General features: G+C 40.4%; 1 protein-coding gene across 1 annotated transcript in view; it reads right to left on the reverse strand.

The window, feature by feature from the left end:
* The window catches only part of FBN2 (fibrillin 2), a 255,889-nt gene that overhangs the window by 93,638 nt on the left and 143,435 nt on the right, over positions 1-18,816 (reverse strand). Inside the window, exons 20-23 of the mRNA XM_015405784.1 lie at positions 12,469-12,588; positions 9,469-9,606; positions 6,602-6,652; positions 4,108-4,233 (exon numbers count right to left, since the gene is read on the reverse strand). Of these exons, the coding sequence (XP_015261270.1) occupies positions 4,108-4,233; positions 6,602-6,652; positions 9,469-9,606; positions 12,469-12,588 (435 nt within the window). The remainder of the gene's footprint in view (positions 1-4,107; positions 4,234-6,601; positions 6,653-9,468; positions 9,607-12,468; positions 12,589-18,816) is intronic.

Consider the following 18,816-nt stretch of genomic DNA (forward strand, 5'->3'; position numbering starts at 1 on the left):
TCCTGACTTGCTGACTGGAACCTCTGTTACTCTGAACCTGGACTGAACACTGGACCACCTGACTTCTGCACCCCTGACTCTTGGACTGACTGATGACTTCCCTTTCTGGATACTTGACCCTTGGACTGCCTTTTGACCACTCTCCTGCCTTGCACCTGTACTGTGAGTGATTACCTGGTACCTTCTGCCTGGCTGTCCTGTGGAACTTCGGTCTGCTCCCACACCAGACCCACCGGGGCCTTTAGTGTTCAACTATTTCACTACTGAGCTTGAAATTAACTTTAGAAAATGCCGAGGGCAGTCTTATGACAACGCTGGAAACATGGCTGGTAAGTACAACAGTATACAACAAAAAATCATCAAAGCCTAAACAAGCTTCTTCCGAAACTTGATCAGGCCAATCTCTTACTCCCGCTTGGGCACAGCTGCCTGCCGGACACCCCCCCTCTCTGGGGAGCGTTGCTTTGGGCTATAAACTGCCCAAACTGTCTAAAGTAAAGAGCCGCCGACCACCCCCGGAGAATCGCGGGGGTGCTTTAATTCGCCATCTTGGCACGACCGGAAGCCTCAGCTGTGGATTGCTGCCTTGATGCAGTGAACTGTTTTGGCATTATGAATGAAATTTATACCTTCTTTTCATCCTCCACAAAGAGATGGGCAGTTCTAAAATCATTTTTACCACCTCAGTCTAAAGTGCCTAAATATTTGTCAGACACTAGGTGGGACGCACACGCAAATGCCACAGAAGCTGTTTTGGAAAGTTACAGTGCTATCACTGATGCCCTCAGTCATTCATATTCTGATGTTAATGGGAAGGGGGAGACCAAGCTTCAAGCTAACAATCTTTTGCAGAAAATGGAAGAACTGGAATTTGTGTTTATGCTGCATTTTTGCACCCGTGTGCTGGGTCATTTTCACAAGGTCAGCAAAGCCCTTCAGAAATCAGACCTGTTATTGAGTTCTTGTGCAAGTTTCTACAGTTCACGTCTGGATTTTTAAAGGAAAATTAGAGAAGATTTTGATGAGCTTGAGAAACAAGTGAAAGACACCTTGCCAAATGTAAACTACAAAACAAGGAGACAAATCGTAAGGGAATGGCAAAGAAATGACAGAAGTGCACCTGATGCCTTAGCTGCACTTTCTTCAAGAGATATGTTTAGGATAAAATCCTTTATTCCTATATTAAATGCACTTGAAGCCTATTTAAAAAGAAGTAGGCTGATTTCGCACTAAAGCTGCCTCGTTGTTGCGCCGCTGTTTGCCCCGGTTCTATTGGTCAATTTCACACCCGAAGCCGTGCGGCTGATTTTGACCCGCGGCTTTGCCCTATTTCCCCCGCAGTTTCATGATCCTGTTTTTTTAGGATCAACGAGAATGGACCTCAGTGTCTCCATTTTGAACTTTTGTGTTCAGATATGCTTGTTGAGCCACTTCAAGTCCAAAATGGCCCTGGTGTCCCCATTCTTCTTGGAGACTGTAAAGAAAATGGAGTAAACTCCTTCCAACTTCTCTGTCTTGGGTACCATCTCTATCACTCCAATTCCCAGGAGATGCTGAATGGCCTGTGTCATCGACCTGTTTTTCTGGCCATTTTTTCCTTGGGATTTTCAAGAAACGTTGCTTTGGAAATTTCTCGAACTCTAGTGCGTATACATGGGTCACCATCTCCAGTACCCATCTGTCTGAAACAGTCTGGTGACACTGTCTGGAAAAGAGTTGTAGCCTGGCACCTACCCCTTCCAATGTCTTGGCATAGTCATGCCAATGGTCCCTTCTTGGGGCCTTTTGCGCCTTGCCCTGATTTTCCTGTGAAGGTGTGTGGTCTGTTGTCCCTAGGCTTGTTTTGCCATTTTCCTTTGAAGCTTCTATTAGCCTGCTGTCTATCATCACGTTGAGAATCTCGAAAGGATTGAGGTCTTCTTCTGCACTTCATATCCTTCTTCTTTGATGGTAGCACCCGCTTCTTGTCCTTGTCTTCAACCAAGTAGCGATCCAAGCCAGCTCCAAAGAGTTTGACTCCCTTAAACGGTACCGCTGCCACCTTGGCTCTTGCCGCTGGATCTGCATCCCAGTGTCTCAACCAGGTATTTCTCCTGGCAGTTACGTGGCATGCCATAGCCCATGCTGTGAATTGCACAATGTCCAGTGAGGCGTCTGCTGCGAAAGCTGTAGCCAGAGCTATCTTTTTTAGTTCATCCTTGAGGCTCTTTGGGATGTCACTGTCCACTGTGGTTAACTCTGACACCCACGTGTATGCTGCTCTGGCAAACAGTGATCCCGTAGCTGACGCTCTAAGGGAGGTGGCCGATGCCTCAAAATCCCTGCGTAAGGCCTTTTCTACTCTCTTGTCGCAGTTGTCTTTTGGAAGTTCATCAGCATCCATGGGAAGTAAAGATGTAGACGCTAAGGAGTTAATCGGATCATCTACTATTCGGAGCTTGATCTTCTTTGTAGCTTCTGGAATAAGAGAGTATAGTTTATTATACATCGAGGTCCCAGACTTTGGATTGGCTGGGTGTTCCCACTCTGCCATGATGGTGTTGTAAAAGGCTGCAGGGAGCGGCACCCCTGCTCTTTTAGTAGTGGTTTTGGGGATGGCTTTGGTAGACCCCACAGGGAAACCTGGATACTCTTTGTCTTCCTGAACTTTAGGAATGTAGGTTAGCTCTAGTGTTTTAATCACTTTAGACAACAATTTTGTGTAGAGTTCCTGTGGAAAAAGTCTAGATTGAATGACTGGTACTGCTGCCTCCTCCTCCTCCACTGATAGTTCGCCTTCTTCCCTTTCTGGCGCTGATAGCTCAGAATCCTCGGAAAGAGCATATAGATCTTTCCCTTCAGCATGTGCACCGCTTTTGGCAGTCAAAAGACAGCATGAAGGCAGCTCATAGGCAAAGCCATTGTGTCCCACGGGTTTGGAGAAGGTAGTTATTTGGATTCCCCAATAAATAGGGCATGGTTTCCTGTCCTGAAAAACACAAAAAGCTCTACATCTGACAACAGCACTACAGATAAGATTAAAATTTCAAAAGCCAATCCACATACAAAAGAACCTCCTCAGGAAACAGGAAACCTCCTCAGGAAACAATCCATATACAAAAGAACTTCCTCAGGAAAGCTCCTCCATTAGCATGTTCATAGCCTGGGGAACTCCTACAAGATAATGACTCAACCCTACCCCACCTTCTGGAGTAGATATAAATTACCTGCCTACCATTTTCTTCTCACCTTGACACAGAGTACTCCATCTTTCTGTGTTATACCTCTGCGGATGCCAGTCCCAGTTACTGGCGAAATGTCAGGTTCTACAATGCCAAGACCACGGCCACACAACCCGGAAAATCTACAGCAACTAATGAACTCCGGCCATGAAAGCCTTCGACAACATATAGTTTAATACAATGTTCATTTGTAAATGTGTTGGCTCTTTCTTACAAAGGCACATGCCTTTACTGTAATGAGTGAACTGGGCTAATGTCTCCTTTCATCCACTTTTTCCTCTTGGCCTAACACCACTTAGGACTTAAAGGGTCTTTCCTGCTTTTTCCTCTCCCAACAGCAGGTAAAAATTAACAGCTGTTGCATAAAATAAGGAAAATAGCCAGGGTGGTCATTTAGTAGTTTTCTCTGGCAAGGAAAACAAAGGATAAGTGGGTGGTATAACAGCAGTGGGTTTCCAAGCTCAAAGTAGCTGTCAGAACTGAGGGTCACTATAGGAGCTTCAACACTTGGCACAAATATGCTCTTTAAATTTTTTTAATATATTCTGCCATTGTGAGACTTTTCGTTCTACCTATTTTTATTATTGGTGTTCTCAATCTGTTAAATTATTTCAATTTTATTTAATATATACATTACCATTTACACAAAATACACACAAAGATGACATTGAAATATGTGCTACTTCAACAAGAAAATTACAGCACAGGGGAACAAAATGGTTGAAAAATAAAGAGTTCCATGTTCATTTCAAATAAGCAAGAACAACTGAATAGAGGATTTTTGTTTTAACCAGAAGGAATGAGATAAATATTCAAGGCATATAATTCCTGTGTGAATTGGCACAAAATCAAACATAAAACTAAAACTGTGGGATGTCTTACTCACCTAAGCACAATCTGCCCGTTCCATCCAAAGTCAGGCCATCTGGACACTCACAGTGAAAAGATCCTCTGCTGTTCACACACCGTCCGTTGGGACACACACCAGGGAACACTTCACACTCGTTTACATCTCATGTGACAAACAGATATCAGATTACAGTCTATCCTTATTTTACAAGACAGGCACACTCTATAGTGAATATTTAATATGTTATGAAAGAAATAATATCTTGATTTACAGAGTCAAATTGTCCAACATAGACCAATGGCTAAAGTAATATAAGAAATAACAATTGCCCTGCTGGATGAGATCAAATCGTGCAGCTCAAAGATCATTTATCACATCTCTCTTTATTTGTAGTTGCTTTTTAAAATGTAAGACCAAATTAATGGCTTGGATCCCATGGAGTGTGCATGTATGGACTTTTCCAGCATTCGCCTTCTCATCAGCTTCCTGTGGACTCCAAAGTGCTGCTGCCGGAGGATGCATGATTCACATGAACAAAAAACCCTGGGGCCCAGAAGCTGTACCAAGGAGGGGAAACCAAGTTGAAAATATTCTCCTCTTCCTTTTCTGCCAGCAGAAATTCTGTTAGTGTAGGAGTGGAAGTAGTTTACAGTGTGGCTTCCCACGTTAAAGGTGCTTAACTTTTTGTCCACGTTAATTGTCAGACCTTCAGTATCAATGTTTTCGAGGTCTGAAATGGCTGAGGAGGAGGGTGGAAAAGACCATTGCCCACATACGTAATTACATTCTCAAGTAGGATCCACACCAGTGATTCTTTAGAAACCATATTTTTAAAATACTAAAAGACTATAAAAGGGAGAAAAATGAAAATAAGGGTAGTAAACAAGCTATGACAATGGGTTAAAAAGACTTTTACAGAAACCATTAATTTTCTACTGCAATTATGATTTCTCTCCAGGAATACTTTCAAAGTGCACATCACTGAGATTTTTGATATATGATTTTTAACACGATAAGAAAATATCAATAGAGATTTTCTCTTAAACTGAAAACTTTCTGTACAGGTCAAACTGTTTAAGTCAGGGCTGTTGATGAAGGTTAGGTAGGATTCAGTCAACTGCTGCTGCTAATATTAAGATACAGAGGAATTTTTAAAGTAAGGGTGTTAGTTGTTGGTAAGGGATAGAATGTTTTAGATAATTATCTATACTCAGATAAACTTTTTTTGGGTAGGGAAAAAGAACTCAACCAAATTCATGTTCAGTCAATGTTGAAAAGTAATTCCTGTTTTAAGCATTTCTTACATGAATCTACTTGCATTCGTTACAGGCTGTTGGACTCTTGCTCTCCAGGCTGCCTTTCTCAATCTATTTACCTTTTTTCTTCTTTGCCCTTATTTTTCCTTCACTGCCATTTGATCTCATTGACTGTGGGTCATTGATTTCTCGATGACATAACAACATTATCCATAAAAATCAAATGAGCTGCCACAGCTGATCGTATTAAATTATAGTGATGTCAAATGAAACCCAGGTAAATGAAGGCAAAAGAAGACTGGACTAAGAAAAGGTTGCAGATGGGGGAAAGCTTCAAACCAACAGTATCAAACCAACACAAACATTTAATATGGGGGAGGTAATTTGTTCAGCTATATTAACTGTACCAAAGTTAAAGCAAATAATGAAAGTATAAAATATTCAGCACATTATTAGGGTTTAATTTTTATATGGATTTAATATTATAGGGAGACATGCAATGCTCCCTCTAAGCTGTGGAGTCTTCTGAGCAAAAATTCTACTTCGTGAGCTACTGGCATTAAAGTTGTGAGTGAGCAATTTGGCTTCTGCATAAATTAGGTTGCCCTGGAGCCATCCTTCCTGAGCCAAGACAAAAATGTGTGAGCTGGAGGCTAAAAAACTGTGAGCTAGCTCACAATAACTCAGCTTAGAGGGAACCTTGGAGACATGGTTATTTGATTAAATAATATCACAGGCTTTTTTGTTCTTATCAGTATTTAGGCAGTTGTCTGTGACATTTGGTAAGACATGGCATATTTATCTTTGAAAGAATCTAAGGGGAAACTTGAAGATAACACTGCAGATACTTAAACAAATATTTCAAAGAAATAGGAAAGCATTGCTCTCTGTTTATATCGCCAAAATAAAAAACAATGTGCGCATACCAGAACTTTACTATTGTTGGACATGGGACAGCTTATGTTATCTTCTTCTGTGTCTTCTCTAGGTAACAGATGAAACTAGGATTCTCATGTGATTCTTGAAGTTAAAGCAAATAACTTCAAGCTGTATTAAATGAAACCAGTAAGGATTTAGGAGGAGTTGCCTAACCAAAAATATATTTTAATAACGGGAAAACCACCACCACTGTATTAAAAATTCTGCTTCAGGGTCCTTTCTAGTTCTTACAGAGCTTTCTATGATGAGGATCAGATAAAAATTTAGCTTAAATGTCTAACATGGGAGATCCAGAACATCAGCTTTTTATACTTTGAAGCAAAAAACAAACTTACCTTCACAGGAAACACCTTTAACTCTGGCAAATCCTCTTGGGCATGCTGTGTCTTCAGAAAAGTAATGAAACAACACTTATTTCAAAAAGTGATAATACAGAGTTTACAGTATGAAGTTACTCTTGGTGTCTATTTCATGGAGAGAAATTGGGGAGGATGAGTGAGTGGATGTGGGGACCAGATAGGCTTGCCAAGTTCCCGCCCCAGAGGCCCGTTCCCCGCTGCCGGTGGATTGGGCCCCAGGGGGAACCCCACCCCCAAAGCACGCGACGTGCACATCACCCGGAAGTGACGCGACCACGCTGGGCACGCTGGGGGCGGGGCCACAGTCATCTGAGGGAAAACTCTATGGTTTCCCCTTGGATGGTTGTGGCCCCACCCCCAGCATGCCCGGCATGGTCGCGTCACTTCCGAGTGACGTGGTTGCGGGGGGCGCGCGCTTTGCGTGCACTCCCGAAGCGGCGCTGGAGTCCCCCGCTCCAGCGCCGCTCGGACTTGGGAACCCTAGGACCAGACTGAGTAAACTGAAGTTCACTTCTCTCTCCCACCCACAAAATCCTCAGATTTGTCCTTCAACAAATGCTAAACTGGATCACAATACAATAATTTCAGCACAACAGCAATTTTAAGAAAATAGAAATATGGTATGTCCAAATAAGTACTCGGCTCATTTTTAATTCTAAACCTAAACACGGAACAGTTGTCCTTACTTAGAACATATTCATTTAATTCTATAGAGGTTTCCCTTTACATATTGAAGAAAAGCCCCCCTTCTTTTTAGTCATTTTTTTCACATAGTAAAACTATGATCAAATAGGCATAAGCCTTCTTTTTAAAAACAGGAAGCAATTCTGGAGTTATAGATAGACACACAAATAAAGACTATCATCTCTCTGCCATCACAAAAAATTATGCCATTTCCCAGGAAGAGTGATATGTGAATAGACATGATGTTATGTATACTTTTAAAATTCTTTCCAACAACCCAGGGTATAAACAGTGTCCCCTTGCTAGATCTGGACCGAGCACAGAGCCATCAAAAAGGCAGTCAAATGTCAACTTTGCTAAGTGCAATTATCTGCATAAGAAGTGGGGGGAGGGGAATAAATCTAGGCATGTCCTTCTCCTCTGTTCCATAACAGTTGATTAAAACTGACAGCAGTGACCACCAGTTTCACAAGGAAATCCTTGGACATGTCTGTGCAAAAAGGATCCGTTGATTTGATGGGTTTGCGTTGTTTTAATTTCAGTTTCAAATTTAGCAACCACTTTTCCTGAGCCAAAAGAGTTTTCTCCTTTATTCTTCATGTTACATATGACTGTCTGAATAGAAATAGGTTTTATCAAGTATTTTCTTCTGGGAGAATGTGCTGGAACAGAGTTCCAGAACCTCTTTGACAAAATTCTTTTTAAAATGTTTAAAAGTTCATGAGTTCTCAGTATACAGATTGAAAACATCATTTACCTCTTGAGAGTTCCAGCATCTCTTAAAAAAAAAATCCCTGAGCTTTATTATCTTAGTAACAAAACAGTACATAAAATTGTTGACACATATGTTTTCCATTTGCTTTGCCCCTGTGAACTAACATGTTTCTTCATATATTTGAAGCCGGACGGTGCAATAGTTATCAATAAATACTAGGACTGGATAAACAAAATCAGTTTTATGAAAGAATGGGGAGGGAGTTGTTGGTGGAAAGTGCTGTGAAGTCACAGCTGACTTATGGTGACATTGGTTGGGTCTTCAAGGTAAGAGACGTTCAGAGGTGGTTTGCCATTTCTTGCCTCTGCATCATGACTATGGTACTCCTTGGAGGTCTCCCATCCCTTTACTAGCCAGAGCCTAGCTTCTGAGATCTGATGAGATCAGGCTAATCTACACTATCCTGGGCAGGGCAGGGAGGGAGTTAGAGAACATTATTCGAGTATTTTCAATGCTAAACAAAGCAGTATTAAGGGCAGTGTCTTCTCTTGGTTATGAAGACTTGTGTCATTGTATTTCAAAGATTACTGTACCCATTACAAAATAATAAAAAATAAAATGGATGTCATACCCTGTAATTAGGAAGAACATGAGTATAGAAATAAAGAGTTTGCATACAATTGGGAAACAGAATTGTTAACAGGAAAGAAAATACATTTTCGTTTCTCTGTGACTGCAACATATACAGTTACATAGAGAATCCTAGATTATAATTTTACAAACTAATTAAAAATGTTTGGGTTAAGGAATGCGTGTATTTAGTTTAAAAGTACAGTAAAATCTTTATTAACCAGCTCTTACAAGGAACAAGGATTTCTGGTGAACCAAAGGTGCTGGATACTCAAGCTTATTGCTTTGCCTTCTGCCCTACCCAGAGAAATCTGGTGCAACCAAACCCCACCCTATTGGAAATGCCATGGCAATAGCCCCCATGCCAGCCTAGCTTCTTCACACACACACACACACACACACACACACGCACACACCACCACCACCACCAGACAGCCCTCATATGCAGCTGGCAAACAAGTGGGCCAACTGCTTGGGAGTCCTCCGGCAGACCTTGAGGGGAAGGAGGCAGCTGAGGGTGACACCAGATGGCAGCACCAGCTGTCAGAAGCCCAGCAATGCTGGAGGAATCAAGCTGGCCAGCTGGAGAAACAGGAGTAGGGGCAGGAATACGGTGGAAGGATGATGCTGACTAAATTAGCATTCTGGATAATCAAGTGCTGGGTTACAAAGCCTTTACTGTAATATTATTGTGCTAATCAGATATTGCTCCACTGTAACTACACTGATGAATGAAAGAAGGTGTAATTATATCACCCACATATTTCTGGCATGTTCCACATAGCTAGAAAACTTTACAGTGTAAAAATCATACCTGATTCACAAAGTTCACAAGGACTACCCCAAGCAGCTCCCAATGTAGCACAGCATTCAGATTTCAGAGTAGCTCCATTGATGTTAACTTCACAACGATTGTCTTGGATATTTAGCCAACATGTTCCTTTCAGACTATCTATAGGGAATTAAAATAAACCAAGGTCTTAATTGATCTGTGGAATAATACATCTCATTCCACACTTTTTCATATAAGGAAGGAGGCAGGTGCTTTATTCAGAATAGTGTAGCCTCCAAAGTTTGTATTCCCTACTTATGGAATACAAATCCAGTTGGCTTGTAATGTTTGCCTTCCATGCTAAAGCAAGCATATTACCCTGAATTCTTTTCCAGCTCATACTGTAATCTAAATGAGAAAAGAGCTCATCCTCTTCTCTGTCTCTCTTTCTTCTCATCTCCATCCTGACTGCTCCCTCACCCCACTTGCCTGTGAAAGCTGTGGCTGCAGTACTAGAAGACAGACACCAGAAGACAGAAAAACCTCCCCTCTCCCCTTAGTGACAAAAATCCTGTTGTAGTAACATATACATCTGCATGTATATAAATACATTTCCCAGGGTTTCTGGCACCTGATGCTGCCAGAACTATATTTGAGGTTCTGAAAGAGGAGAAGAGGAGGGAGACACAAAGGGATAAAAGGTAATAATTCCAGAGGGGGAGCTATGTTACTTCCTTGTGGCAAAAATAACCAGGACTCTAGTAGCACTTCCAAGATTTCAGCATAACCTTGCAAGGACTAGACTCCATTTCTTCAGATACTTATGAGTACATCCTCATGAACACATGAACCTATGAAGCTGCCGTATACTGAATCCGACCTTTGGTCCAAGTCAGTATTGTCTACTCAGACTGGCAGCAGCTCTCCAGAGTTTGAAGCAGAAGTCTTTTACATCACCTGCTACCTAATCCTTAACTGGAGATGCTGGGGATTAAATCTGGGAGCTTCTGCATGCCAACCAGATGCTCTGCCACTGAACCGTAGCTTTCCCCCATCATGCAATTACTTTAGGTAGAAGTTTAAAAAAACACACACAAAGAGCATGATCAAGGGACCATATAAATCCAGAAGCTACAGCTTGTGCAAAATGCTGCAGCCAGGCTTTTAATGGGCTTTGGGTCAGTACAGCAAGCCAGCTCTTTTTTTCCTGGTTACTGTGTAATAGTATATTGTGTTGTATTGTGTTTGTAATTTAGTTCCAGGAAAAATAATTTTGCCTGAAGAAGACTCTCTTGAAACACGCAATTTTTGCCTGGGAGGCGTGTCGCTTTGATGCTTGCTGTATCTCTTTTTGGAAAGCATAACAGCCTGCTGCATTTTTCATCATTGACGACTGCTGCATCTCTCATCAGTCTCTCATCAGAAGCAAGATAGTCTACAGCACTGAAACCTGTCTTTGTAGCTGTAGACTTTTCTGCTATAATGTTCTTTAGGTTTTGTAGTATAATAAATATGATACACTAGGGTCTCTATTGTATTCAAGTATATTATTTATATTAATATATGAAGATATAGTAGCATAATAGTATTCTGTTTTTTGTTCTAACATGGTATTTTTCTACATTTGCTCAACCTTGCTGTGTTTCCCCTGTGTTTGTGGCTACAACCAGGGCCAGGGCTTTCTCAGTGGCAGCTCCTCTCTGGTGGAATGAGCTCCCAGAAGAGATCAGGGCCCTGCGGGACCTCATGCAGTTCTGCAGGGCCTGCAAGATGGAGTTCTTCCACTAGGCCTTCAATTAGGAGTCACCCCCCGATAGAAGACCCTGTTCCCTGAAAACATCAGGAACAGCCTGTGCTGGCTGCACAAAGGCTAGATCTATGGGCTGACTGCTAGGATGGAATACTGAAGGTTGACCGCCATCAGTTAATCATCTAATAACTAGTATTATTAATGTTAGTACCTTTTAATTATGGTTTTATATGGTTTTTGTGACCTGTCATGTTTATGAGTTTTTATGATGTTGCATTGTGTCAATGCATCTATATTTAAATATTTTTTAACTTATTGTAAGCCGCCCTGAGCCTGCCTTGGCAGGGAGGGTGGGATACAAATCGAATTAAATAAATAAATAAATAAATAAATTTTAGCATTATTTAAATTGCTTACTTGTGTGTTTTTATTCTCTTATGTAAGCTGCCCAAAGCCGTATAAATTTGATAATAAATAAATAAATATAAATAAAATGTCAGAAAAAGAGAGTTAAATCAACAGAGGATGGAGGCACCTTCTTTGGGGGCCCAGAGAATTAGACCACCTGGTCCAATCCTTTCTACGTTCGGGGTTTTTTTTGAGGAGAGGTACCAGCAGTGCCTGTACCTCAAAAACACTCCCTCAGAGTCTCAGATACCCCCAGATCTATTCTCCATTATACCCTATGGAGACCATTGTCTATAATGGTCCCCTTAGGGTATAATGGAAATGAAAAATTTTGGGCTTCCTGAATATTTCCTGAATTTGAATACCATACCAGTATTGGGATTTGGGACTATCAGGAGATACCAATATTTTTTGGGTTCAGTATACCCAAACCTGAAAAATACTGGTTTTCTGCACATCCCATTTGAGAAGTTAACTATACGTTGTGTGAAAATGTATTTTCTTTTTCTACCATGAACCATATAAATATCTTTTAGGATCTGTTTAAGTCAACCTATAAATTCTACTTTCCAGCTAAACTAGGCTACACTACATATTTTTTGGGGGAAATGAATTAAATGACAACTTTGGATTTTGCTTTTTCCATGAAATACTGTTAGAAAGATTTTGTTCCTTCTGTTATACAGCTTGATAGACCCAATGGCATATGTTCCTAGACTCTTTTAGGAAAAAGATAGATCCATCTGGATCTGATCAATCTTGTCACTAAGCCAGATGCTCCTCGTAGGGAGTAATATTTACATTCATATAATTCCTTCTTCATTTAACTAACCATGATAGTCAACTGTGTTCATTTTTTAAAAATGAAAAACCAATAGACTTACCAATACAGATCAAGCCTGTGGTGTCTAGTTTACTGCCAGATGAACATTCACAGATGAAAGAACCAAGATTGTTCCTGCAGGCACTATTGACACAAGGGCTGCTTTCACATTCATTTATATCTATAATCCAGAAGGAAAAGAGACTGTTAGACTTGCCATGTGTTTCTGGAAAATATTATGATGTATAAACCCAGCCATGAACCTTTTTATGCCAGAATGTCTGGAAAATGTGTTCATTTTTTTTAAGAGTTAACCTAAATGTCTATAATTCAAAGAATGTAGGACAGGCAGTTTGCTTGAACACAAAAAGCTTTGCATAGTTTTAGAAGTGCTAATTAATTGGCTGCTTCACATAAACTAGGAATTTCCAAGAACTTGGACTAAATTTTCCCCCAGAATCAATTATAATTGTCTTGTGAGAAATCAGAACCCATTTTAATGGAAAGTGATACATGTTCAACCGCAACATGTTGTGTCCATACAAATACCTTATTCTTTCTGTCATTTATGGCTCCATAGTGTTTGGGGAAAATTAAGATAACACTGTCACAAACTGAACTTAGCTACTAAAAATTTTAAACTGTAACTATAATACTGTACTTAGTATTTTCATCTAACACATACCCTGTTTTGCCTTATTTTGCTTACACCCCCAAGTGCCCCCCTTTGTCCTTTACATGTGTTTTTTAAAGCAGTCCTAACTGTGGATATAGACACCACCTGACTATATCAACCTTGCTAGAAAGAAAAAATAGCTTAAAAAGTGGCATCGTCTTGCTCTAAAGTATAATTCTTTAAAGATCAGTGTTGCACACCTAACTGTGCCTTTGCAGTTTATCTTTTTAAATTTTGATATGAAACTTAAATCAAATCAGAAATACTAATTCAAACAGAGAGTTTCTATTGTGGCTCAGGTATGTAGTGCATAATTATATAATCCATTAAGGAATAAAATTGTTAGGAACATAAATAATTTCTAAAAAGTGAAAAATTAAACCCAAGAGCTAGTTAAGTCAACAAAAATTGTTAAATCAACTAGATAAGTGCGTAATAGTATACAAAAATAAACAAGAGAAATAGATTTAAAAATTGCCTCACTCTGAATAACTACTTGGAATTGTATCTAATAAGCTATAATACCCTGCCATCTCTACCCCAAGTTTTTGTTTTTCCAAATATTTTCCCCATTTAATGTCTTCTGGGGTCATAAGCAGAGTGTTGTTAAACCATTCTTTGAATTACATTTTTACATAAATAATGGGAAACAGCTATAGAACAGCATGATCCTAGCACATGCTGCACCAGTAAAGAAATTACTTGGATGAGGCTCAGATGACTGAAGCACCAGACATCAAATTATGCTGGCACTGAAAGGAAGCTGAAACAACATTATGGGAAGATACACCAAGGGCCAAACTAAAAGACACACTCAGCTGCATGTAGTTTATCCCTGACAGTTTTCTTTTTCAAAACTCAACTATGCTGACTGCAATTTAAAGTAGAAGACTGGCATTCTTCACCCATTCCCCAAGCATTTTTCCATAAAAGATCACCCTGCTCCAGTTGTTGTCTTTATTGTACTACAAAAAGTGTAGGTACTAAAGTTTCCACTGTTCACATCTTATCTTAAAAAGAAGGCACTGTACTTCACAGAGAGATCAAATGCTATGGATTAAATAGGCTTAGAAGCGTGCACTTGGATATACTTGAGCCAGAAATAAACCAGAAATTAGCTGTTCGGAATCAGCTCAGGGATGTCTGAAATGTCCCAAAGCACCCCCAAATTCCAAGAGTAACAAACATTTATCTTGGGAGTGTTTATTTTCAGATGTGTTTTGGTGGTGTCTTCCTCCCTCTATATATTAAAGGACAATTATTTTTATGAGAATAACTCCCTCAATAATAATGGCACTTAAAAATTTAAAGGGACTGGAGGACCCTCCCCCAACTAACAGCTCATTTGGACAACATGGACTTAAAAGTTAGGTCTACCACCCATTAGACCCATTATTTCCTATGGCGGTAGACATGGCCTCTCTACAATCCACAGGCAATAATGGTTCCATAATTTCCTAATAGAGAATGGGTGAGGGAGGATTGCTAAAATGGTCCTGAATTTTCAGGATACCAAAAAAAAAAAAATTCAAGATAACAAAAAACTTGCCTTCCTGAAATCTGGATCCAAAATTAATCCAAAAGTTTTTGATGTGCACACCCCTCCTAAATGCTAGGCCTCAAACCGGAAAAACAGGTTGCTTACCTGTAACTGATTATCTTTGAGTGGTCATCTGTGCAGTACCACACATGGGTTGGGCGCCTGCGCATGACCTTGATCGGAGAATATTCCAGAGCTTGCCTCAGGAGTCTTTTTTTTTTTAATGTCATAAAAATTATTGAAGTTCAAACAGTACATTGATAAACCATAGCACACATTCATGTAGCTAACCTCATTCATTAATCGCAAGTACATTTACAGCTCCCTATTCAAGATAAGCATGTGCTAGCTTTTAAACTCATGTGGTTCAATCAGGCATTATGTCTGTTAGGTGCTATGACCCCATTTGAAAGAAGACCATGATTACTATTCCACTATTATACTTATGTGAGACGTCGATAATGCCAGAGAATTCCACGATCAAATACGAAACAGTAAGAATTAAAGAGAAGAAGAGATCCAGCGTGAAAGACTAACATTAGGAAAAGACCAAAGGATTGTGTCCCACCCAGCCTTCCCCACTGCTGGCATCTCCTGATCACTTACCTTTGTTGATGGGACTTACCAGTAGCAATCAAAGGAACTGAATGGGAGGCAGCTCTCTCCCCCACTCCAGGCATGCGCAGTCTGTGCCTGCTCCCCAGGGCGGGAAGAGAGCCCGCTAAAAAGACTCGCGAGGCAAGCTCTGGAATATTCTCTGATCGAGGTTGTGCGCAGGCACCCAACCCATGTGTGGGCTGTACAGAGACCACGACGAAGATCTACAATTATTGTGTACTGCCCACAAGTAGAGGTAGATCACTTTTATTCCATTGTAAAGAAGGAAACTGAGGTAACACATGAAGGTAGGACTAGAAGAGAATACCCCAAGTAAAAGTCCTACTACTTATATTTTTATCATGGCTTTCATACAACTTATAAACTCAAGAAGCTGACTGCATCAACTGCCTTCTATTATGATGCTGGCTTGCGCTTTAGAAACATTTTTGCGTTCATTTCTCCAAGTTATCTGTCTGTCTGTCTAGCTTGCTGTAGTTGAAAGATTTCCATATGGTTAGTTTCAACTGATGGGCTTATGACGATTTTTCAGATGTTCTGCAATGTTTTATCTATGCAAATTGCTATGTTCTTCAGATTTTGAAAGAACGGTGGATTACAGACTTTAGTATAAGTAAATACATAGAGGAAAAAGAATAGCATTCTATCAGCTACCATAATCTATCTACTGACAAGAAACACTGACATTTTAAAAATTCATTAGTATTTATTTTGGGATAAACTTATTAAAGCTATAATGTGGGTGGTCTCCATTTACATAATGGGGGTGTGTGAGATGTTTTTGGAACTCACATTTGTAGCACTCTCTTCACAAGAATCAGCCAGCTATTTAAGCTAAAATAAAGATGTGGTAGACAAAGAGACAGACATGACAGAATAGGTTCTAGACCTCCAGTATATTTGGTTTTATATTGCTATACCAAAGCTTCATGCCAGCTTATCTGTGCTGAAGTTCAGTATATGCAGCACTGAAACTTGCAGTATCTAGTAAACTGTATTACTGTGTTGCTGCATTGTATCTGCTACAAGTGAAGCACCATTGGGCATAAAAAGCCTAATTTCTTACATATACCGATGAGACCTGAAAAGATACTTGGTCATAAGGTAAAATTTTAGATCACTGTGAATCAGAGGAAAGGCACCAAATTACACACAAGGGATTATTTTAAAAAGTAATGTTTAAGGCCAGAGTCATAATATCTTTATATAAATCTATGGAGCACCAACAGTCGGAATACTGTGTAAAGATATGGCTCTGGGGAAGTTGTAGAAAAGAGACCCAGAATGATTAAGACAGTGATAAGTAATTAGGCTTCATCAAATGATTCATGGTATGTAGAAAGTAGTTAAAGAAAACATTTTCTCCCCTTCATATAACATTATAATGGGAATGATTCAGGACAGATAACAGAGAATGATTATACCTTCACTCAAAGCTTACTCAAATTTATTCAAAGCTTCACTTATCTAATATATTAAATAAAATATATTAAATAAAACCTCTAATATATTAGATAACAGTTGATGATAGGGCAAACAATAGGCAGACTGTTGCCTCCATGCCCAGCTTAGATACTGGCCCATTCTACATCAAACATTTGCTCCACTGTTTTACCAAACCCACGCTAGAACAGAAATTCCCCTCTACGTTGCATGCCACTTTCATTTTCATTGATTGTCGGATTTTATGGAAGCCTCCACACTGCATGCCAATTTCACTTCCTTTGATCTCTCCGTTTTATAGTACTGTTTGCATAGATTTATGGCCGTTTTATGGCCATTCAGGGGTGACTCTGCAGTCAGCACAGTGTGGGCCCAGGGTATCTGAATATGGTTGTGAGCTGCATCCTTTTCTGTTCCAGTGTGGGTTTGGTAAAACAAGGGAGTGGATGCTAGATGCAGAATGGGCCACTGTTAGAAACCAGCTGTTGGATTAGATAGCTTGCTGGTTCTTCTAGCAAGTACTGGGATTCTTCCTGACTGAATCACCCCAGAGACTGGCTGACCTTGGAGCAAAAGAATAATAGCCTGCCAGGATTCTAAAAGTAACCAATCTAGTAGTAACATTATGTAAACAGCCTACCACTGGGAGTGGGGTGTGTTTGGGTGTGGCAACTGCATGCTATTTAACAGAGCTGAGGCACTGGAGTCTTGTCCTGTGCTTGCTGAAATCACTAATAAAGTAGAACTGATCACTAGGCTTGTGGTCTGTTCACCCATGGAACCCACTATTTAACAGTGGCGATGAAGGTGGGATTCGAACCCACACGTGGATGGCACAATGCTATTTTTAAGATGGAATTCACATTGGAAGAGTGCCTTTAGGTGGCACTTAGAGAAGCCTAGTGTGGTGTCCTCGCTTATTGGGGAAACTGTTTCTCCTTTAAACCACACTCTGTGTACATGAACTTAGTAGATTTCTGCTGCCATTAGGAATTAAAAATTCCAAATCTCTTTCTTTTGGTAGAATGACCCAGTGTCTGGGCGCTTCAGGGGACTATGTGGCCCTGAGGAAGGACTGTTCTGATTTCTGGGATAAGTTTAAATGAATATTGATTTATTTATAAAAGAACAAAATAGGTTTCCGGGTATTTTTGAACTGTTTTTGAAGAAAGAAAATATAACTGACAAAGCTTGGCATCACACACAGTCTCTCATACACCAAAACTCAACTCTGACAGGCTTATCTCTCTCATATATAGCCGCACAGGCTGAACTCTCTTGCTCATATATCCACACAGGCTGAAATTTCTCTCTCATAGCCACACAGGCTAAACTAAACTCCAACTGCTTCCTCCATCATACAGACTCTCACACAAAAACTCTACACTCTCGTCTCTCTAAAACACACAGAATAACCTCAGAGACATCTCTCCTCCAACACTCTCAGTCATCTACCAATCATATCACACTTGTCTCCCGCTATTACTCTCCTTACATTACTGCAGTCAAACTAAACATTTAAAGAAACACACACCAAAAATTGAATCATTACACCTAGATTTTCCTATATTTCCATACAGTGGGAAATGTTCATCTTAGCAAAGCATAAAAATGAATCTTATGGACTTGTTTGACTTTTGAGGACTTTATTTATCAGAACACATCAACGATGACTGAAAATAACTTCTGCAGCAAGCATCTTTAAATGAAACTACTTTGCATATGAAACTTTCAGAACAAGATGTAGTCCATGTTGTGATCGTACTTATTGGCCAGCTATCGACCGGTGTCCAATTTGCCCTATTTGGGCAAATTGATCGAGAGGGCGGTGGCGTCACAGCTGCAGGGTTTCCTAGATGACACTTCCATCCTCGACCCATTCCAGTCCGGCTTTTGACCTGGGCACGGAACGGAGACTGCACTGTGTGCCCTTACTGACGACCTCCATAGACATCTGGATCGGGGCGGCGTGGCGGCACTTTTGTTACTCGATCTGTCGGCTGCATTTGATACGGTCGACCATCAGTTGCTGGCCCGCCGCCTTGCCGACGTGGGGATTCAGGGGCTCGCTCTTCAATGGCTTGTCTCTTTTCTCCAAGGTCGGGGACAGAGGGTGGAATTAGGGGAGCAGC

The sequence above is a fragment of the Gekko japonicus genome, unplaced genomic scaffold, assembly GCF_001447785.1.
Source record: "Gekko japonicus isolate JY-2015 unplaced genomic scaffold, Gekko_japonicus_V1.1 scaffold126, whole genome shotgun sequence".
NCBI classification, from domain to species: Eukaryota; Metazoa; Chordata; class Lepidosauria; order Squamata; family Gekkonidae; genus Gekko; species Gekko japonicus.